We start from the raw sequence: 23,105 nt of genomic DNA on the forward strand, positions 1-23,105 counted from the left end.
ATATTTGACCTACCTCAAAACGTACTGAGGATCTGCGAAATGCTAAGTGCCCAAAATAAAATATTGCTGATTGTCTTTTTATTAAAAGTAAATTTCCTCATTGAGCCAACCAGGCTTCTGTAAGTCACAGTGCTGAAATCTCAGGATTTGTCATTAGGAGAGATCTGTCATTGAGGATTTGTAGGTATAATTGCTTAACCTCCATTATTGGTGATTGGGATAGAGAGGTTTTAGATTTTTCTGTTTTTCATCCTGCCCCAAAGTCAGTTTACTGAAGACATTTGTAAGCTATTGGATCATCACTTGAATCAAGATTTTGACTAGTGAGCTCAATTGTCCATGTCTTTTTTTTTTTTTATACTTTAGGTTTTAGGGTACATGTGCACAATGTGCAGGTTTGTTACATATGTATCCATGTGCCGTGTTGGTTTGCTGCACCCATTAACTCGTCATTTAGCATATGTGCCACATTTTCTTAATCCAGTCTGTTGTTGTTGGACATTTGGGTTGGTTCCAACTCTTTGCTATTGTGAATAGTGCCGCGACAAACATACGTGTGCATGTGTCTTTATAGCAGCATGATTTATAGTCCTTTGGGTATATACCCAGTAATGGGATGGCTGGGTCAAATGGTATTTCTAGTTCTAGATCCCTGAGGAATCGCCACACTGACTTCCACAATGGTTGAACTAGTTTACAATCCCACCAACAGTGTAAAAGTGTTCCTATTTCTCCACATCCTCTCCAGCACCTGTTGTTTCCTGACTTTTTAATGATTGCCATTCTAACTGGTGTGAGATGGTATCTCATTGTGGTTTTGATTTGCATTTCTCTGATGGCCAGTGATGATGAGCATTTTTTCATGTGTTTTTTGGCTGCATAAATGTCTTCTTTTGAGAAGTGTCTGTTCATGTATGTGAAGGACCTCTTCAAGGAGAACTACAAACCACTGCTCAATGAAATAAAGGAGGATACAAACAAATGGAAGAACATTCCATGCTCATGGGTTGGAAGAATCAATATCGTGAAAATGGCCATACTGCCCAAGGTAATTTATAGATTCAATGCCATCCCCATCAAGCTACCAATGACTTTCTTCACAGAATTGGAAAAAACTACTTTAAAGTTCATATGGAACCAAAAACGAGCCCGCATTGCCAAGTCAATCCTAAGCCAAAAGAACAAAGCTGGAGGCATCACGCTACCTGACTTCAAACTATACTACAAGGCTACAGTAACCAAAACAGCATGGTACTGGTACCACAACAGAGACATAGATCAATGGAACAGAACAGAGCCCTCAGAAATAATGCCGCATATCTACCACTATCTGATCTTTGACAAACCTGACAAAAACAAGAAATGGGGAAAGGATTCCCTATTTAATAAATGGTTCTGGGAAAACTGGCTAGCCATATGTAGAAAGCTGAAACTGGATACCTTCCTTACACCTTATACAAAAATTAATTCAAGACGGATTAAAGACTTACATGTTAGACCTAAAACCATAAAAACCCTAGAAGAAAGCCTAGGCAATACCATTCAGGACATAGGTGTGGGCAAGGACTTCATGTCTAAAACACCAAAAGCAATGGCAACAAAAGCCAAAATTGACAAATGGGATCTAATTAAATGAAAGAGCTTCTGCACAGCAAAAGAAACTACCATCAGAGTGAACAGGCAACCTACAGAATGGGAGAAAATTTTTGCAACCTACTCATCTGACAAAGGGCTAATATCCAGAATCTACAATGAACTCAAACAAATTTACAAGAAAAAAACAACCCCATCAAAAAGTGGGTGAAGGACAATTGTCCATTTCTTATTATTTCAAAGCTATAGTCTGAGAAATGGCTAATTTTAATAACTGTCCTATCATAAGTTAATGTGGGAATAAACTGAAGTTGGAGATAAATACTTCATGAAAACTAACTAAAGTCTGAAGTAAATTACCTGTTTTATGTCCAATAGCTACTACCTTTGATAGAACAGTTTTGAGGAACATTTCATTCTTGAAGGCAACATCTGACATGGTTCTCAGCAAGTTGGAATAATAAGGATTGTTGGGTTGTTTTGATGAGTGGAAGCAGCATGTTTGTAGCATAATCTCGTGCTGTTGACCTAAAAATGTGTCTTAACTATTCATCAAGGCAAGCCTGGTGAAGCCTTTAGTTGTTACTACTTCAACAGTTGGAATTAGTTGCTCTTTTTACTTGATGAAGCAAAACTATACCTCTGAATATTTATGGATACTTTTTACAAAATCAGGCTTGTGTTCTTAATCCAAATTAGTAAAGTTTAATGAAAGCTGAAATGTAATACAGTAGTCTCCCCTTATCTGCAAGAGATACAGTCCAAGACCCCTAGTGGATGCCTGAAACCTCAGATAGCACTAAACCCTTTATAGACTATGTTTTTTCAATCTAACAACCAAGGCGGCTACTAAGCGACTAAGGGGCAGGTTGTATACAACCTGTGTGGATAAGCAGGACAAAGGGATGATTCACATCCCAGGCAGGACAGAGCAGGAGGATCATGAGATTTCATCACTCCATGGCTTGTGATTTACTTTACTGTTGTTATTATTGTTTGAGATGGAGTCTTGCTCTATCACCCAGGCTGGAGTGCAGTGGTGCGACCTTGGCTCACTGCAGCCTCCGCCTCCTGGGTTCAAGCGATTCTTCTGCCTTGGCCTCCCAGGTAGCTGGGAATGCAGGCGCCTGCCACCATGCCCAGCTAATTTTTGTATTTTTAATAGAGACAGGGTCTCACCATGTTGGCCAGGCTGGTCTCGAGCTCATGACCTCAGGTGATCCACCCTCCTCGGCCTCCCAAGGTGCTGAGATTACAGGAATGAGCCACCGTGCCCAGCCAGCTTGTGATTCAAAACATGAATTGTTTATTTCTGGAATTTTCCACATAATATGTTTGGACCAAGGTTGCCTCGGGTAACAAACTATGGAAAGTGAAATTGCAGACAAAGGGGGTTACTGCTCCTGTGCTCTAAAATTGGTGTTTGGGTGATCAGCAGCAGGTAGCCAATGGGAAGAGCACTTCTGAGTGATAACCAAAGCAGTTTCTTTAGTGGCCTTTTCACATTCTCCGATGTTCAAGCATATTTTCCACTTTCCATTTTCTATTTCACCTCATTTTGCCTCATCATCCGCCATCCCTGCTTATTTCTTAAGCCCATTGATGGCACTCATTAAATTGTGTTTAGGGCTAATGAATCACTGTTCCTTAATATCCTTTTCAACATGCCACAATTTAGAACACATTTAAAATTTTCTAAAACAATATCCTAATCTGAATATTAACTAATTTGAGCCACATTCCCGACTCTAACTCAGCACAAAGTGCCAATCTTCCCCAATATCTCCTCTCAATTCCCCACCGCACCTTATAAAATTGGAATCAGAAATCTCACTCTGTCATTGTTCATCTAAGAATAAAAACACTGATTTTAATACTGTTTTACTAGTTTCAGCCTTCTAAGTACGTAGGCCTCTAGGTATTCTTCAGATCACTGGTGGTCTCGATAGCCATTAATATATGTTCGTATTATATTATTTTTCAACTAAATCGCAATTGGAAAAAAACATCTTTAATATTATGCCCTTGGATCTGTGACTTCATCACTAACACTTGTGATGCAATAGGACACTTCACCTGTACTAAAAGGGCCAAGAGTAAATGCCTTGTTTTGTTGTTGTTGTTGTTAAACATGTCTATAGAGTTGGCAGTTAATGCTGAATTTGTCAAATAGCCCTTCCAAAATTATACTTGTATTTAAAAAATAAATGGATCTACTTAATTTCTATTCATTTAATTTGCAGTTTTGTCTTATTAAAGTGGTATGTTTTCCGGTGTATTTTTTTCTGAAGTTGATCTCTTTACATTTCAGCTATTACTGTATGCAGAAAGAAATTGACTTGTAATCTTTGATTTTTTTGCATTTGTAAAGGCTTTGTACTTAAGGTAGGATTACATGTTTACAGATTGTGGGGGAAAAAAAAAGAAAAGTGAAGGGAGAGAAAAGACGAGGCGAGTGGCCAGAGACCCGCAGGATCCAAGAGTTAACTTGCATTAACTTAGATGCTTTGTTCAGCCAATTTTCAGACTTCTTTTTTCCTAATATAAGCACTTAAGGATAAGCCTTTCTGTAAGAACTGCCTTACATGCATCATACAGTGTTTTAAATGTAGTGTTTTCACTCTTCTTCTAGTCTAATTACCTTCAACTTCTATTATTAGTTTGCTTGGACCCATTAGTTATTTAAAATTGTGTTATTAACAATTTCTAAGTTCATGGGGTTTCCTCTTTTTAAATTGCTCTTTACCTTTGTTGTCCTTCGTGGTGCTCTCTGTGGAAACCTGCTTTCTGATCTAGTAAGTGCTTATTCTTTGTGCATGTCCCCAGACTTGAAATCACTGCATAATCCCTAACTGTGTGTGTCCTGGCTTAGTGCATCTAACGAATGACTGAATGAATGCGTCTTTGCCTTACCCCCGGGCCTGAAGCATCGTCTCGGTCCCCTTCTCAATACCTTGGATCCTTGGAGATCAAGGTCCTGGTTGTTCTGGCAAGTTCAACCCCATCTGGCCATGATCAGAGTCCTGTCCCTGAACTCAAGACAAGGGAGGGATGGGCAGAATCACCTCATGCTGTGCCAGGGAATATGAGTCTCATGGAGCATTGCCTGGGCACATTCACTGCCTCACTACCCTGTGCTGAGATGATCTCTGGTTTTTTTTTGTTTGTTTGTTTTTTTCTGAGATACAGTCTCACTCTGTCACCAGACTGGAGTGTAGTGGTGCAATCTGGGCTCACTGCAACCTCCCCCTTCCCGGTTCAAGCAATTCTCCTGCCTCAGCCGCCCAAGTAGGTAGGACTACAGGTGCGTACCACCATGCCTGGCTAATTTTTGTATTTTTAATAGAGACGGGGTTTCATCATGTTGGCCAGGATGATCTCGATCTCTTGACCTCGTGATCCACCTGCCTTGGCTTCCCAAAGTGCTGGGATTACAGGCATGAGCCACTGCACCTGTCCAATCTCTCTTTCAGGGATAGATGCTCACTCTCCCTTGCCGCTCTGCCTGCCAGACTAAGCCTGAAAATATCTCTGCATCTGGCCTTCCTTTACCACCTATGTGGGGCACAGCCTGACGCCGAACAAAGTCCCTCCAAGTGTACCCTACTCTCTCTCCATTATCATTTCTCTGGTCTGAGATAGATGTTTATGACCTACCAATAAATGCAGTGATTCAAAGTCCAACGCCCATACTCCTCATTCATACAGCCATATTTAGGGAGGCTCTAGGGAGAAATGCACAGTTTGACATCAGTTCATGAAAAGCCTCTCCATGGCTCCTGCATCTGAGACAGCTGGCCTGACCTCCAAATCATCCATCCACCCCTGCTGTCATCTGTTTTCATAGTGTGAGATCAACCCACAGGAATATCCATGGCTTTCGTGCTCATTTTGGTTCTCAGTTTCTACAAGCTGGTGTCAGGTAAGCCTTTCAGTTTGGACTGTTGTTTTCCTCCTTGTTGAATAATATTTTGAGTTCATTCATGACAATGATCTCAGCACAGTGAGATGCAGGAATCTTTGGTGCTTGCATTCTCCAGCTTCTCCTGGCCTCAGGCTGGCAACTACCAATGCCAGGAGCTGTGGGAAGCCCAGGGCAGCAGGAATTGAGGAAGACTGCTTGGGCTGTTTCTCAAGGACTTGGGCACTACCACAGTAGCACAGAATAACGGGAGCAGACCCTGGGAGTGGGGAGGGAACATATCGAGAATGCCAAGGTAAATACATTTTTTTCCCCAGGTGGGCTGTGGGGCTTAGGCAGGGCAAGTCTCTAATATAATCCCCAGGTTTTTGACTTGGGTGCCTGGGTGGAAGGTGACACTGTTTAGGATGTTTGGAGAAAGAGACAATGTGTCCAGCTATGCACATGCTGAGTTAGAAACACCTGTGGTTATGGGGTAGAGCACCAGGCCTTTAAGTGAGGAATAAGTTGGAACCTGGCATATTCTAGGCGGAAATCCACTCTTTTTTCTCCTTCTAGTAACCATCAAGACAAAGCCTGGTGTATAGGATATTGAGTAATCAAATAAATTTTGCAGGGAGAGATAGGGGCTGGAGTAGAACACTGGATTCTGGGCGGTCAGTGTCAAGCCACAAAAAGTTCATTTGACTGTGTTCACTTTCTGTCGGGAACAGTTCCATCCTGCTATTTGTCTACCTATGACTATTTTGCTAAACAAAGCCAAGAAAACAGAAATAAGGGGATCAAAATCCATGTGTGTTGGCTGGGCACGGTGGCTGACACCTGTAATCCCAGCACTTTGGGAGGCCGAGGCAGGTGGATTGCCTGAGGTCAGGAGTTTGAGACTAGCCTGGCCAACATGGTGAAACCCCGTCTCTACTAAAAATACAAAAATTAGCCAGGTGTGGTGGCAAGCGCCTATAATCCTAGCTACTCGGGAGGCTGAGGCACGAGAATCGCTTAAACCCAGGAGGCGGAGGTTGCAGTGTGCCGAGATCGCGCCACTGCACTCCAACCTGGGTGACAGAGTGAGACTTTGTCTCAAAAAAACAAAAACAAAAAACCACAATCCATGTGTGTTACTCACAACAGAGCCTCCATTTAAGCACATTCTCACCCATTTTCTGACAAGCTTTTCTGTCTGCTTTCTGTTTCTGCATGAGGCAGCAGGGCATGCCGGAAATGACCTTAGAGGAAGTAACACTATTTTTAAAACTTTCCTTTTCTCTGTCTATGAGCTTGTGGCTAATGACGTCTATTAGCATCAGTTTTTGCTTATGATGACATAGAGATAATAATATTACATCTGTGACATTCCCATGGCTGCAGGGCTGCTGTGTGGATTGCATGAACTTGTACAGAGCTGCACTGGTGCACAGTATGTTGCAACAACACACAGTGTTATTCCTTGCTTCTCCCCAGGGGAAGGAGTAAAGGGAGACACCGTCAGCAAGACAAATGACAGCAGCAAGGCTGGCCGGAGAAACAGACATACACTAAAAACTGTTTCCCTGGCTTGAGAGCCTCACACAGCCTTGACGGCAGCACTCACAGCAGCCCAGCGGACAGGCTGGGTCCCAAAAACTGATCTAGAGCAAGGGCCTTTCTGCAGGTGGTTTGTTTAGCAGATCACTCTCAGAAACAAAAGTGACAGGGTGCAGAGAGTGAAGCCAGGGGGAGGAAAGCCATAGAGGGTGCGCTAATGAGCAGGTTGCCGTAGTGGCAACAGGGACCTTTGGAGAAACTGTATAGATGATGGCTCAGGATCTTCCCAATATCCACTGCTTCCTATTCCCCACTGGGTGAGATGTGCCCCCCCCCGGGACTATTAAAATCTCAAACCTTCTTGGCCACCCTGTGCCTGGGCTGAGGAGGTGCCAAAGTTTGCAGGAAGCCCTCAGCAGAGAGGCAGAGGCCAGGCTCCAGGGGCAGAGCTGTCAGCAGGCAGGCAAGTGCCCATCCCATTCCAGGGGGACTCAGCGTTGGGTGGTGAGGAGCAGGGCCTCAACATCTGCTACACCAGGTCAGCAGCTGGTCAGACACCAGGCTACAAAGTCACGCCTCATTTAAAAATACTCTTAAAGATGCATGAGTGAAATACATTTCAGCAAGATTTATAAAATGTACTTAAACTTAGAAATAATTAGTGCTAAAATAAAAATATCCACTTATCTGGAAATTCACACATGGGATCCACTTTGCCTCTGATGCACATGCAGACACCACACACAGGTATATCCATATACCATAAATGGATACATGTGAATGAATCAAGAGACACTGCCAATCAAAGGGGGTGGGTACTTAGAAGGTGAAGGGAGTGGGCCTCCATCGTCTGTGGTCTCTCTAAGAAGAATTCTAATCATACAGAGTTGTAAGTGTGATTTACACCAGACCACAAAACCGAGAAGCAAATGCAAAAAGAAAGTAGCGCTCACCATTCACAGGCATAATCCCTGTCTGTGGAGTCCATTCTCTGTGCTGGGCATGGGGAATCCTGTGCTGAGAAAATCACACACACTCTGTCCTCATGAAGATGAGAGTCGTGCAGGGAAGGCTCGCAGAAAACCAACAATTACGTCACTTGCAGCAAGATAAGACAGTTTCAAGTGAAGATCAAGACAAAGCTGCACCAAGAAAACACAAACAAAACAAAACAGGTAAGCCATGTTGATAAAACACTAGAGCAGGGGTGTCCAATCTTTTGGCTTCCCTGGGCCATATTGAAAGAAGAAGAACTAACACTAACAATAACTAATGAATGAAAAAAATCACAAAAAATCTTATAATGTTTTAAGAAAGTTTACGAATTTGTGTTGGACCATATTCAAAGCTGTCCTGAGTCTCATGCAGCCCACAGGCTGTGGCTTGGACAAACTTTTGCTAGATGAAGTACTATTCAAGTACAAAATAATAAAGTGGAAAAACATAAAATTATTACCTGGAGTAAAAGGTAGGTGTCATGGAAAAGATATGTCACAACATCAGTGCACTACAGAGCAAATCTCTGAAATAAAAACTACAAAATCTCCTCACTGTGTCATACCATGTCCTTCAGAATATGGCAGAAGTCTACTTAAAAAGGCGGAGCTTGCAGTGAGCCGAGATTGCGCCACTGCACTCCAGCCTGGGCAACAGAGCGAGACTCCATCTCAAAAAAAAAGAAGCACAAATAAATGTGCTTCAGCAGAGAATATATATTCCTTTCTTGTATCCATAAAACATTTACAAGATGTAATCATCTATTTGAAGGAAATAAATTTCCCCAAATTGGATATTTTATGGCCACTACTCCCCTCCTGGGTCATTAAAAATGTTTTTAGCATAGAAGATGCAAAGGGGGTGGTGTGAGTGCTCATTAAGCAGAAGAGCAGAGAGGAGAGCATGTGGAGACAGATTCTCCTCCAGTCAGGGAGTCTGCATTTAGAAGGTGCCTCTCAGGCCCCTGAATAACTCAGCCCCAGGGACAGGGTTTCCTTATGTTGAATGTGGGAATATTGATAGCATATACCTCATCTCATCTCACATGAGATGTGTGTGAGAACCGAGTGAAGTAACTGACATGGAAGCATTCTCGCAAGTGTAAGATGTGCAAATGCAAGTCATCAGGTTTAGAAAGAAGACTGATGGATCCCCCACCCCACAGCCCACACATCTCCACCCACCAGAGCCCAGAGAAGGACTCAAGTGGATTTTGCTCAATTATCTGTTGTGTTTCCTCCTATAGGACAGTGGCAAGTGACTGGACCAGGCAAGTTTGTCCAGGCCTCGGTGGGGGAGGACGCAGTGTTCTCCTGCTCCCTCTTTCCTGAGACCAGTGCAGAGGCCATGGAAGTGCGGTTCTTCAGGAATCAGTTCCATGCTGTGGTCCACCTCTACAGAGATGGGGAAGACTGGGAATATATGCAGATGCCACAGTATCGAGGGAGAACTGAGCTTGTGAAGGACTCCATTGCAGGGGGGCATGTCTCTCTAAGGCTAAAAAACATCACTCCCTCGGACATTGGCCTGTATGGGTGCTGGTTCAGTTCCCAGATTTATGATGAGGAGGCCACCTGGGAGCTGCGGGTGGCAGGTCAGTTGTTTGTTTATGACTGAGTTGTCTTGTAAAGTCATGCTACCATTATCAGCTCTTAAAAGTATTTCAGATAATGAAATAAAAGACTTTCTAGATTCTGACATGATGTAAAAAGGCTTCGGTGGGGATCACTGACCTGAGGTTTCTGGAGATGAGCCTGGCCCTGCCATCACACAGGTGGAATCATGACACAGAAGACAGCCACCTACACCTGCCACCACCTGACAGGATACAGAGGAAAGCCACTCCCACCCTGTTGGTGAAATGAGAGTGATGATGCCTGTTATATTTCAATTTCTTTTATTTTCTTCTTCTTTTTTCTTGACTTCTTGTGTGTTATTAAACTTTTTTTAGGATTCCATCACAACTTATTGTTAGTCTTTTTTTTTTTTTTTTTTGAGACGGAGTCTCGCTCTGTCGCCCAGGCTGGAGTGCAGTGGCGCTATCTCGGCTCACTGCAAGCTCTGCCTCCCGGGTTCACGCCATTCTCCTGCCTCAGCCTCTCCGAGTAGCTGGGACTACAGGCGCCCGCCACCACGCCCGGCTAATTTTTTGTATTTTTAGTAGAGACGGGGTTTCACCGTGGTCTCGATCTCCTGACCTTGTGATCCGCCTGCCTCGGCCTCCCAAAGTGCTGGGATTACAAGCGTGAGCCACCGCGCCGGGCCAGTCTTTTTTTAGTATAACATTTTGTAGTGTTTTCTTGGGTGCTGCTCTAGGTGTTATGATATTCACATATAATTTATCACAATCTACTGTATCAACATTTTACCACTTTGAAGTGTGGAAACTTCATTTTCATTTAGATCCCTTCAATCTCTACAATTTAAAAATAACATTGCCTTGAGTATTTCTTCTATATACATAAGCACTATATCAGATAGTGACTTAATTTCTGTTTAAACCATCATATATAATTTTTATTTTTATTTTTTAGTTTTCTTTGAGACAGTCTTGCCCTGTCACCCAGGCTGGAGTGCAGTGGTGTGATCTCAGCTCACTGCAACCTCCACCTCCTGGGTTCAAGTGATTCTTGTACCTCAGCCTCCTGAGTAGCTCAGATTACAGGCATGCACCACCACACCAAGCTAATTTTTTTTTTGTATTTTTAGTAGAGATGGGGTTCTGCCATGTTGAACAGCTGGTCTCAAACTCCTGGCCTCAAATGATCCCCTGCCTTGGCCTCCCAAAGTGCTGGGATTACAGGTGTGACCCACCACACCCAGCATGTATGTGATTGTTTAATACAATGGAAAATCTATTGTAGTTTTCCTTATTCTTCTTTTTCTATTGCTTTTCTTCTTTCCTAATATTCCAAGGTTCTTTCTTTTATCATTTCCTTTCTGTTTGAAGAATTTCCTCCAGTCATCCTTTTAGGATAGGTCTGCTAGTGACAAATTCTCTTAGTTTTCGTTTATCTGAGAATAAATATGCAAATGATTTCCTCTTTGTGAATAATGGTTTTGCCAGGTACAGAATTTGTGAGTTTCTTGATGGTTATTTTCTTTCAGCAGTTGAAAAACATGCTACTTCTTTCTGGCCTTGAAGATTTCTCATGAAAAATCTGCTGTCATTGGTGTTTTCTTTATTTTCAGAAATTTAATTATGATCTATCAAGGCATGAGTTTCTTTACATTTCTCCTATTTGGTGTGCTCTCAGCTTCTTGAATCTGTAGTTTCATGACTTTCACCTCATTTGATTAGATCAGCCATCATTTCTTTAACTACTCTTTCAGCTCTCTTTCTCCTCTCCTTCTGGGACTATGATGATATAAATGTTGATATTTTGTTATTGTCTCATAGGTCCTTCAGGATCTGTTTTTCCTGTTTAAAAAAAAATCTTTTCCTCTCTTTTCATGCTGGTTAAGTTTCATTGTTGTATCCTGGAGTTCAATAATTTTTTTTTTTTTTGAGATGTAGTCTCGCTCTGTCGCCCAGGCTGGATGGAGTGCAGAGGTGCAATCTCGTCTCACTGCAAGCTCTGCCTCCTGGGTTCACGCCATTCTCCTGCCTCAGCCTCCAGAGTAGCTGGAACTACAGGCGACTGCCACCATGCCCGGCTAATTTTTTTTGTATTTTTAGTAGAGACGGGGTTTCACCGTGTTGACTAGGATGGTCTTGATCTCCTGACCTCGTGATCCACCCGCCTTGGCCTCCCAAAGTGCTGGGATTACAGGCGTGAGCCACTGTGCCAGGCCAATAATTTTATTTTCTGTTATCTCCACTCTAGTATTGAAGCTACCCAGTTAGTTTTTGTTTTTGCATTTTTTTCTGTTATATTACTTCTGATTTGTTTTTTATAACATCTATGTTTTTTGTTTTTTAAATTTTTTTGAGAGAATTCATAATTGCTTTTTGAAACATTTTAATAATAGCTATTCATGTTGGTCTTGGCAATCACATGATTGTCTATTTTCCTTCAAGTTGATATTTAATTGGTTCTTGGTATGATGGGTAATTTTTAGTTGAACTCTAAATGGTTTAACTATTGTAAGATACTCTAGACCCTATGTAAAGCTTCTGTTTTGCAGGCAGTCACCATGTTTAGATTTATGACTCAGGTCCTAGTCTATTTTTGGTGGTTGTGGCTCCAAATACAATTTAATTTTCAGAGACTTTAGTGTGTTATTTTGGTCTACTTTGCTTAACTGATGTCACTGGAGATTCTGCTCATCCTTTCTAGTACTAACCGTGGTAGTAAAAGGTGTTTTCCCATGTTGCTCCTCAGTTTTTCTTGTGAGAGAGGTGATCATCTGGCATAGTGGGACAAAGTACTCTTCCCCTGGCCTCCAGTCAGTGGGGCTCATGGTCAATTCTTTTGCCAGCACGACTTTGCATATCATGTATTTTCAGCCATTTAGGGGTGGAAAGATTCCCGTTGGGCCATCTACTTCTGCTGGAGGTGGGAGTGGGGAAGTGGTCATAGGATGCTCAGCTGCTGTGTTTTTTCTCTACTCCTGGGGTCCCTAGTCAATCCTCCTTAGTCTTTCCACTTTTCAAAATGCACCTATGCTTGCCTCATTTCTAGGGTTTAGCATTTTACTTACAGAAAGGAGCAAGGAAGAGAAGTCTGCATCATCTTACTTGAGCCCCCTTCCTTGGTGCTTACACCACCATCATTCTTTCATTAATTTATTGACTAACAAACATTTATTAGGCTCCATGCACTGATCCAGACCCTGGGGAATGGCAGAGAACAACACTCAGAGAGAAAGTTCTGTTTGGAGTGGTTAAAAGGCAATATTAAATCATCAAATTGAAGTCAACCACATAAGGGGTACTTTTCCATATTTCCCAAGTCACAAATCTGGATGTCATAATAAACCCTTTCTTGATGTTCAGTCCTATTGATTCAACTTCTTAAATAGATGCTGCATCTGCCGTTCCCCTTCTCAGAGCCCTCCTCCTCCCCAGCCCTTCTTTTCTCTCACTGGAGTCACTTCAGTAGTTGCATGGCGGGTCACTCTCCTCCGGAGTGTTCTTTGTGGTCCCTCCTCCATGCTGCTGCCTGGAGACCTCTCTAAGATACAGGCCTTGCTATAACTCCCACCTGCTGGAAGCTGGTAAGAGCCCTACTTGTCTACAGTTCTTAAAGTGGCTGTGGGCAAGTCCATATTGCTCAGGTCAGTGAATGTATGACCTCCATGGCTTGCCTTGCGCCTTCTTCAGATCTTGTGTCACACCCCTACTCTCTTATACATCATTATCTGGAATATAAATATTCATGAGTCCTTGAAATCACTGTGGCATGTTAACTTTTCACATTGTGGTTTATACTTGCCTCTTTTTGTCTAAAATGCTTCCCCCTCCCCAACCTGACCACAACAAAACTCCTATTTTCTGACACAGAAGGGTGCAAATGCCATCTCCAGGAAGCCGTGACTTTCCATGACAGTTAAGCACCCTTCTCTGTGCTAACCTGACCATGCTTTCATAGTTGCCATTTCACTATGAAATGTATTTTATACAGTTTCCTCACTATTTGATCAATGAGTTTCTCATTAGAAGGGGCTGTGTCTTATTCACTGCATCCTATTTCATACTTAGGAATATCCAGGCATATATAGTGGCTGCTAAATAAATGTTGAATGAACACAGACCATGGAAGGGCATGCAGTAGTAGTACAAGTGGATGTGTGTGTAAGAGAGAGAGAGAGAGAAAAGGATGTGTGTGTTGTTATGGGTACAGGCTTGATGAACCAGACTCAAAATAGCTGTAAGCTTGAAATTTGGTCTTTGCTTTCATCTTTCCCTGTTTTCTTCCCAGCACTGGGCTCAGTTCCTCTCATTTCCATCGCGGGATATGTTGACGGAGGCATCCAGCTACTCTGCCTGTCCTCAGGCTGGTTCCCCCGGCCCACAGCCAAGTGGAAAGGTCCACAAGGACAGGATTTGTCTTCAGACTCCGGAGAAAATGCAGATCGGCACAGCCTATATGATGTGGAGATCTCCATTATAGTCCAGGAAAATGCTGGGAGCATATTGTGTTCCATCCACCTTGCTGAGCAGAGTCATGAGGTGGAATCCAAGGTATCGATAGGAGGTGAGTGTGGAGAAGGAGGAGCAAGGAATGGGTGTGTACATACGTAACCCAGGGTAGAGCAGCAGCTTGTATCTGGGATTGTTGTGTAGTACCACCCAGCTTCAATGATTTGTTTTGAGAGTCAAAGATTGATGAGGTATAAAAAACCAAACCAAACATTTGATAAGGCAGAAGTAGAATTGTTTACAATTTCAAGGCAGTAGAATTAAGTATTTCCTTCACCACACAATACCCCCGTGGTGCAACACTCACAACTCAACACATAACAAAACTTAAGGAAATTAACTCTAGGACTAAGAAAATAATTGTTTCTTCAATTTTAGAAAACGCCATTGCTCCTTCATGAAGCAGAATAAAAATGTAGAAAATTTCAGAAAGGATTTACAAATAGTAGGAAAATTTACATAAACTAAATGCTTCCAGAATCACACTCAATGTAAAAGGATTTAATTTGCCAGTTAAAAGACAAAGAATCTCAGACTGGATTTAAAAATCTCATCGCTTGAACCTGAGAGGCAGAGGTTGCAGTGAGCCGAGATGGCACCACTGTGCTCCAGCCTGGGTGGCAGAGCAAGACTCCATCTCAAAAACATAAAAATAAAAATAAAAATAAAAATAGATAATAAAAATCTCAATTGCAATTCGTAAGAGGAAAAATGTAGCACATATGAGCTATTCATCGAAAATAAAAAATACTAGAGAAATATTAATCAAGAAGAATCAAACAGATATATTAGTGTCAAGAAAAGGAAGACAAGGTTTTAAGAAAAAGGGCATTAGGGATAAAGTTATTTCAAAAACATAAGTTCACTCAGTATAAGAATATGAAAATTTTAAATATATATGTACCTTATACATGTAAAATATAAAAAGAAAATATCAACAGAAATATAAGAAAAAAGGTCATACTTTATGAGTTCTAAAATTGATTAAATAAGTAGACAAAATGAGTAAGAATATATAATATTTGAACTAAAAATTAATAAGCCTGAAATAACATATTTTTGGAGATGGCACTCCAGGTTTATAAAATACACATTAATTTTTACACACTTGGAAATTTATAAAATTTTACCAGATATAAACACATAAAATGGTTTTCAGAAAATTTTCAAACATTGATATCATGCACACAAAATTCTCTAATCATAATTTAATAAAGTCAAATGACCATAGCAAAAGATAGTTTAAATTCTTATGTGTTTGAAAATTTTTTAAACATTAAAATAACTGAGAAATTGAAGAAAGCATAGTGATAGGTAGAAAATTCTTAAAACTGAATGATAATAAAATTACAATTTATCATAACGTGTAAAATGGAACTAATATAGTTTTCTGAGTCAAAATTTTATCTGGTTGGGTGCGGTGGCTCACGCCTGTAATCCCAGCACTTTGGGAGGCCAAGGCAGGTGGATCACCTGAGGTCAGGAGTTCAAGACCAGCCTGGCCAAAATGGTGAAACCCCGTCTCTACTAAAAATACAAAAATTAGCCAGGTGTGGTGGCAGGTGACTGTAATCCCAGCTACCTGGGAAGCTGAGGCAGGAGAATCGCTTGAACCCGGGAGGCGGAGGTTGCAGTGAGCCAAGATCACACCACTGCACTCCAGCCTGGGCGACAGAGCAAGACTCCATCTCAAAAAAAAAAAAAAATTATATCCTTTAATGCTTAAATGTTCTTATTAGCATGAAATAGCTGAATATTGATATTAGGCATCAATATATATTTCAGAAAACAGCAAAAGAAAGTGGAAGAAATCTTAAAGATATAGAAATATGGAAATATAAAGACATAGTGCAGATTAATACATCTAAAGTTAGATGGTTCGAAGTGTTATTAAAATAGATAAACTGGCAACATCAGTTAAGAATAAAAGAGAAACAGCACAATTAAACAAGGCAGGAAATAACAAGAAGGCACAACTAAAGATTTAGTAGAGATTTATAAGATAAACTGCTTTGAATAACTTTTTCCTTTTCTATTGAATATAATGAAGTGAAAGTTTTCATAGAAAAATGTAAAATACAGGCCAGGTGCAGTGGCTCACGCCTGTAGTCCCAGCAGTTTGGAAGGCTGAGGCAGGCAGATCGCTTGAGGTCAGGAGTTCCAGACCAGCCTGCCCAACATGGCAAAACCCCATCTCTACTAAAAATACAAAAATTAGCTGGGCGTGGTGGTGTGTGTCTGTAATCCCAGCTACTCGGGAGGCTGAGGCATGAGAATCACTTAAATCCAGGAGGCAGAGATTGCAGTGAGCTGAGATCACCCCACTGCACTCCAGCCTGGGGGACAGAGTGAGACTTTGTCTCAAAAATTTTTAAAAAAGAAGAAAAATGTAAAATACAAAATCCGAAGGAAAGATAGACTACCTGACTAATTTGTAACCAGGAAAGAGGTGGAGTCAGCATTTAGAAGTCTTCCCACATTGTTTTATATACAAAGTCTACCAAATATTCAAGAAAAGAGAAAATGTATCTTTCAGAAAGTCGGCCAGAGAGCAGAAAAATAGGAAATATTAAACTCATTTTATTGAGTCAACATAATTTTGGTACCATAACAGAAATGGGCAATTCAAAAAAGGAAAAATTTTTACCAACATTACTCATAATTGAAAATGTAAAAATCTTACCAAAAATTTTGCAAGTAGAAAAGTCCACAAAAACATATATCATGACCAGACTTATCCTGGAAAAAAATGTTAGGTCAACATGGGAACATATATTAATGTAATTATTACCATAATTAGTTAAAAGAGATAAACTATAATTTTCTTAGTAGATGTAAATGAAACAGATAACTTTCAACATCTATTCATCATGATTTCAACACTTGCAAATCTAGAAATAGAAGAAAATTTTTTTATCAATCTAGAAATAGGAGAGACTCTGCTTAATCTGATAAAAAGATATCTAAAGATACTTGCAGCAAACATCATACAAAATAATATGCCACCTAATTTCTTAAATACCTACAGAAAACATTATACATAATGTGTCATTTAAAATCATAACATAAGGAGATTGCATTAAACACTTCTATTCCACATTATATTAGAGTACTGTTACTACTAGCAGCCACTTCAATAAGGGAAGGAAATTTAAAAGCGATAACTTTTAGAAAGAAAAAAATAAAATGGCCACTGTTCACAGTTTATATGATGATATAAATGGAAAATTTAGAAAAATTTACAGACAAATTCTTTTAACTCATAAAAGAACCCATCGTGTTCATGAAAAATGAGATGAATAAACAAAATCAATTGCATTAGTAAACACCAGCAAAGGAAGAAAAACACATGCCATGTACAATAATAATAAAAAATACGTTAACCAGGAATAAGTCTAATAAAATGTTTACAAAATCTTATTGAAGGGTATTATAAAACTGTATTAAAAGACACTAATGAAAACTAAATAAGAGAACAAATATAACACCTTTCAGATAAGAAGATGCATGTTTTTAAAGATATCAGTTCTCCTAAAATTGCTGTATAGATTCAAAACAATTCTATAGAAAAATCTCAGCACATTTTTTTTTTTTATTTTTTGAGATGAGCTGTCACTCTGTCGCCCATGCTGCAGTATAGTGGTGCAATCATGGCTCATTGCAACCTCAACTTCCCATGCTCAAGCAATCCTCCCACCTCAGCCTCCCAAGTAGCTGGGACCACAGGTGTGCACCACCTTGCCTGGCTAATTATTTTTAATTTTAAATATTTTTAGAGATGGGGGTCTCACTTTGTTGCCTAGATTGGTCTCGAACTCCTGTCCTTAAGAAATCCTCCTGGCCAGGCACGGTGGCTCACGCCTGCAATCCCAGCACTCTGGGAGGCCGAGGCGGGCGGATCACGAGGTCAGGAGATCGAGACCATCCTGGCTAACATGGTGAAACCCCGTCTCTACTAAAAATACAAAAAATTAGCCGGGCGTGGTGGTGGGCGCCTGTAGTCCCAGCTACTCGGGAGGCCGAGGCAGGAGAATGGTGTGAACCCGGGAGGCGGAGCTTGCAGTGAGCCGAGATTGCGCCACTGCACTCCCGCCTGGGCAACAGAGCGAGACTCTGTCTCAACAAAAAAAAAAAAGAAAGAAAGAAAGAAAGAAAGAAAGAAAGAAAGAAAGAAAGAAATCTAAAGGGGAAAAGAATAAACATTACCTTTAAAAAAGAAAAAAAAAAATCCTCCCACTTTGGCCTCCTAAACTGCTGGGATTACAGGCATGAGCCACCGCACTTGGCCCAGAGTTTTCTTAAAGCCTAACAAGTCAATTCCAAAGTTTATGTGGCAAAACAAATAGCCAAAAATTGCTAAGATACCGTGGAATAAGAGCAAGCTAAGCTTAGTCTTATCTCAGAGACATATCCCAAAGCTTTGAAGATTAAGCCAATTAAAATTATTGACACAGAGATACCCCTATGGATCAATGGGAGAGAACAAAGAGCCCAGAAACAAATCCAAGCTTGAACATGACCTTGCATGTGTGGCAGTGTGTAAAGCAAGGTCCACTCAATAAACATTGCCAGCACAGTCAGCACCTGCTTAGAAGATGACATTGAACTTCTGCCTCATTATACACAGACACACGTGTGTGTGTTATATATATATATATATATATATGAAATCCAGATGCATCAAGACTTACAAAGAAATGCAAAGCTTTAAATCTGTGGAAGAAATTAGAGAAAAATGCTTTCATCTTGGGGTACTGGGGGATTCCTTAAATGGGCGTAAAATTGCCTTACCTGCTTAGCAATCACTAAGGGGCCTGTGGGACTGTTTTTCAGAGACATTTTTCCAGCCCTCACCTTGGCGCCTGGCTTCTATTTCACTCGGGTTACTCTGTGTTGCCCTATGTGTTGTTGTCATCAGGATGACAATTGTTTTCTTCAAATCCAAAGGTAAGTGAGAGAGAGAAGCATGGGCCCATAACTTCTTCATGGTTCCAGTGGAGCTGCTATCAGGCTGCCCTCACACACCTCCGGGCTCTGTTCTTCCAGCCCTAGGCCCACGGGGGCCACTGCCTGAGGCACAGGGAACCCAGTCTCCAGCCTCCTCTGTGCTGGCCTGAAATGGCCCCTGCAGAAAATGCCAGCCTCTGCCAATCCCTTTCTACTTTACCTGGAGCACAGGCTAAGCAGATAATTGATTTTCAGTACATCAAAATTTCACATACATTTCTACAAACAGGCTGAGTGCGGTGGCTCGTGTCTCTAACCCTGGCACTTTGGGAGGCCGACGTGGGAGGATCACTTGAGCCCAGGAGTGTAAGACCATCCTGGGCAACATAGCGAGAACTCCTCTCTACAAAAAATTTTTAAAAAATAAAATAAAATAATGAGCTGGGTGTGGTGGTGCGTGACTGTGGTCCCAGCTATTCAGGAGGTTGAGATGGGAGGATGGCTTGAGCACAGGAGGGGAAGGCTTTAGTGAGCCATGTTCTCACCACTGCACGTCAGCCTGGGCAGCAGAGTGAGACCCTGACTCAAAAAATAAATATATAAAAACAAATAAATTTCTACTAATGACAACAAGAGTCTTATAAGGAAATTTCAGGGTAGTTGCAAAGACTTCATAAAAGAGGAAATAAAACTGACTGACTGAGATAAAATGATAATCTCAATAAAAGTCTTCACCCCAGAACAAATTTTCTCCTCCTTGAGAGTGACACTCCCCATTGAGGATGAGGCCGCCCCTGCCTCCCCTCCCACCCGCCTTCTCCCATCTCCATCCCCACCTCCACAGCATCCCAGCTGTTGTCCCTCTCCTTAGCAGGCACCTTCCTCCTGATCTCGTGCTCCACCCCAGACAGCTACGCTCCGTGCAGGCGCTGGGGAGACGAGCACATATAAGTGTCCTAGGAGAGGCCCAGCCCTTCACACCTGCAGCTCGTCCCACCTGTGCAAGGAGCCAGTGTCGTGTTTGTACCTTGCACACTCCTGTGTCCACCACTGAATATACTGTTTCTGTTTCAGGGAAAATCCAGGCGGAATTGGGTAAGTATGTGTCATGTCCTGAGCCTCCCACACATGGTTCTCCCGAGTCCCTCCCTGATCCACAGTTTGAGCCTCTGGACGACCCTGGCTCCAGGCTGGACAGGAAGCACCGGCAGGTGGAGGAGAGCAGCTGCCTGGCTCTCTCCGTCCACTGCTATGAGTTGCCCCTCAGATATCTGGAGGGCTTAGGATAGACCCCAGGGCCTGGAAGTCCCCACAAATTGTCTGTGCCTGTTGCCCGTTGGTTCGCTGTGTGTGTGGTGGGGGGAGGTGTTATCATGAGCTCTGAGGGTGTGTGGGCCACAGTGAGGAACCTGAGAAAAATTTGTGGGTGATCCTCAACCTCCCCTGGCCTGATGCTTTGAGACTTTATCCAGTCCTGTATCAACCACTAAATAGTCTGCTTTTTGTTTCATGGAAACTCCAGGATAAACTGGGTGAGTGTTATCACTCGCAGGGCTTTCCTCCCACGCCCTCCCTGGGACCCCACTCTGTGATGTCAGCCTCTTACGTGTTTTTCTCTTATTCCTTTTTTTTGGTTTCAGACTTGGAGAAGATACACAAACAGGCAGGTGAGAGACTCTCCTCCCTCAACTTATCTCTCTCTTCCAAGTTCCTCATTTATGGATTTTTATATCCTGAGGCCCATGGGTCACTGCAGAACCACGTTTGTGATGGGGACCCTGAATTGTCTAGATTCTGCGGAGGTGCATTTTGTAGAGAATCCCCATAGCCTTCTTCAGATCTCTTGAGAGGGTCCATGACGCTCAAAAATGGTCCTAATCCTTGGTCTCTCCCTTCTCCCTGTGTCCTGTTCCCCATGGGAGCACTGAACTGCCTACTCTGTCTGCTTGCTTTCAGAATTGAGAGACGCCCGGAAACACGCAGGTACCCACACCTGAGAGGGTGACAGTGGGCATGGAGTAGGAAGATGACTAGTGACAAATACGGAGCCCACCCAGCTTGTAGACAGCAAATCTGTGATGCCCCAAAATCCACCCCAGGGTGCAGCTGCCTCTAACCCAATCCACCCCAGGGTGCAGCTGCCTCTAAATGCACTTCTTGGCCCAGGACTTGGGGGGAAAAGCATAGGGACTGGGTCAGCTAGGAGGGGTCACAGGCAAGATGCCAGGGAACTGAGGGCACTAGTAGCTGCCTTCTAGGGGTCTGTGCAAAGGCAAAAGAAGTGAAGTTAGCAGGAACTGGTGGGTGGAAGGAAGCTGAATCCTGGAGTCACTCACGGTCTCACAAAGTCAATAGAGGGCTTGCATGGGAGGGCGGTGGTAGGGCTGGGTGACACAGAGGAGTTGGGCACCTCATGGTTGGGCGTCTCCAAGCATCAGTGAGGCACAGGGGCTGCCCTGGAGAAGGGACACGGCTGGTGGGAGAGTGGGACTGGCTAGATCCTACCCGGAGCCAGTCTGCAGTGGGAGGGTCAACCTCTTGTTCCAGCCCAGATTTCCTCTTCAGTAACTCATGCTTCCTCTCTCCCCCACCGCACCCCAGTGGAGGTGACTCTGGATCCAGAGACGGCTCACCCGAAGCTCTGCGTTTCTGATCTGAAAACTGTAACCCATAGAAAAGCTCCCCAGGAAGTGCGTTACTCTAAGAAGAGATTTATAAGCAAGAGTGTGGTGGCTTCTCAGGGTTTCCAAGCAGGGAAACATTACTGGGAGGTGGACGTGGGACAAAATGTAGGGTGGAGTGTGGGAGTGTGCCGGGATGACGCAGGCAGGTGGGAGAACAATGTGACTTTGTCTCCCAACAAGGGGTATTGGGTCCTCGGACTGACGACAGAACGTGTGTATTTCACATTTAATCCCCATCTTATCAGCCTCTCCCCCAGCACCCCTCCTACAAGAGTAGGGGTCTTCCTGGACTATGAGGGTGGGACCATCTCCTTCTTCAACATAAATGACCAGTCCTTCATTCATATCCTGACATGTCAGTTTGAAGGCTTGTTGAGACCCTATATCAAGCACGTGACCTATGAAGAGAAAATGGGGACTCCCATATTCATATGTTCAGTGTCCTGGGGATCAGAGAGAGAAGACCCTGCTTAAGGGGCCCCACACCACAGACCCAGACACAGCCAAGGGAGAGTGCTCCCAACAGGCGGCCCCAGCTTCCTCTCCGGAGCCTGCGCACAGGGAGTCACGCCCCCCACTCTCCTTTAGGGAGCTGAGGTTCTTCTGTCCTGAGCCCTGCAGCAGTCACAGCTTCCAGAGGAGGGGAGACTGGCCTGCCCTGTGGGAGTCAGAAGCCATGGCTGCCCTGAAGTGGGGATGGAATAGACTCACATTAGGTTTAGTCTGTGAAAACTCCATCCAGCTAAGTGATTTTGAACAAGTCACAACCTCCCAGGCTCCTCACTTGTTAGTCAGGGATAGTGATTCCCACCTCACAGGTGAAGATTAAAGAGACAATGAATGTGAATCATGCTTGCAGGTTTTATGGCACAGCGTTTGCTAATGATGTGTTTTTATATTATACATTTTCCCACCATAAACTCTGTTTGCTTATTCCACATTAATCTACTTTTCTCTATACCAAATCACCCATGGAACAGTCATTGAACACCTGCTATGTGAGGCTCAAAGGATAAAGAGGAGGGAGTATTTTTAACCGATTCTATAAGCCCAGTATTACCTGATACCAAAACCAGGCAAAGAAAACAGAAGAAGAGGAAGGAAAACTACAGGTCCATATCCCTCAGTAACATAGACACAAAAATTCTAAATAAAATTTTAGCAAATTAAATAAAACAATAAATTTAAAGATGATATATAACTACTCAGTGTGGTTTGTCCCACAAATGCAGAGTTGGTTTAATATTTAAATATCAACCAGTGTAATTCAGCACATTAATAAATTAAAAAAACCATATGATCATTTCAATGATGCAGAAAAAAAGTTTCATAAAGCCACCATCATTACTGATAA

The 23,105-nt window shown here is 42.5% G+C and overlaps 2 protein-coding genes across 3 annotated transcripts in view; one reads left to right on the forward strand and one right to left on the reverse strand.

Annotated features, from left to right (window-relative positions):
• Nucleotides 1-8,122, reverse strand: part of ZFP62 (ZFP62 zinc finger protein) — a 134,109-nt gene extending 125,987 nt beyond the window's left edge. The window contains exon 1 of the mRNA XM_032158906.2: nt 7,993-8,122. Within this exon, the coding sequence (XP_032014797.1) occupies nt 7,993-8,005 (13 nt within the window). The 5' untranslated portion in view covers nt 8,006-8,122. The remainder of the gene's footprint in view (nt 1-7,992) is intronic.
• The window catches only part of LOC116471968 (butyrophilin-like protein 3), a 69,039-nt gene continuing 51,216 nt past the window's right edge, over nt 5,283-23,105 (forward strand). Inside the window, exons 1-8 of one of the 2 annotated variants that reach the window (XM_032158932.1) lie at nt 5,283-5,515; nt 9,282-9,629; nt 13,900-14,175; nt 18,954-19,067; nt 20,142-20,162; nt 20,708-20,734; nt 21,024-21,050; nt 21,669-23,048. In XM_032158932.1, coding sequence (XP_032014823.1) covers nt 5,467-5,515; nt 9,282-9,629; nt 13,900-14,175; nt 18,954-19,067; nt 20,142-20,162; nt 20,708-20,734; nt 21,024-21,050; nt 21,669-22,225 — 1,419 coding nt within the window. In that variant the 5' untranslated portion in view covers nt 5,283-5,466 and the 3' untranslated portion in view covers nt 22,226-23,048. Of the gene's footprint in view, nt 5,516-9,281; nt 9,630-13,899; nt 14,176-18,953; nt 19,068-20,141; nt 20,163-20,707; nt 20,735-21,023; nt 21,051-21,668; nt 23,049-23,105 lie in introns of those variants that run through there. The other variant, XM_058440250.1, reaches the window with a different exon arrangement.

Source organism: Hylobates moloch, unplaced genomic scaffold (assembly GCF_009828535.3).
Source record: "Hylobates moloch isolate HMO894 unplaced genomic scaffold, HMol_V3 SCAFFOLD_6, whole genome shotgun sequence".
Taxonomy (NCBI): Eukaryota; Metazoa; Chordata; class Mammalia; order Primates; family Hylobatidae; genus Hylobates; species Hylobates moloch.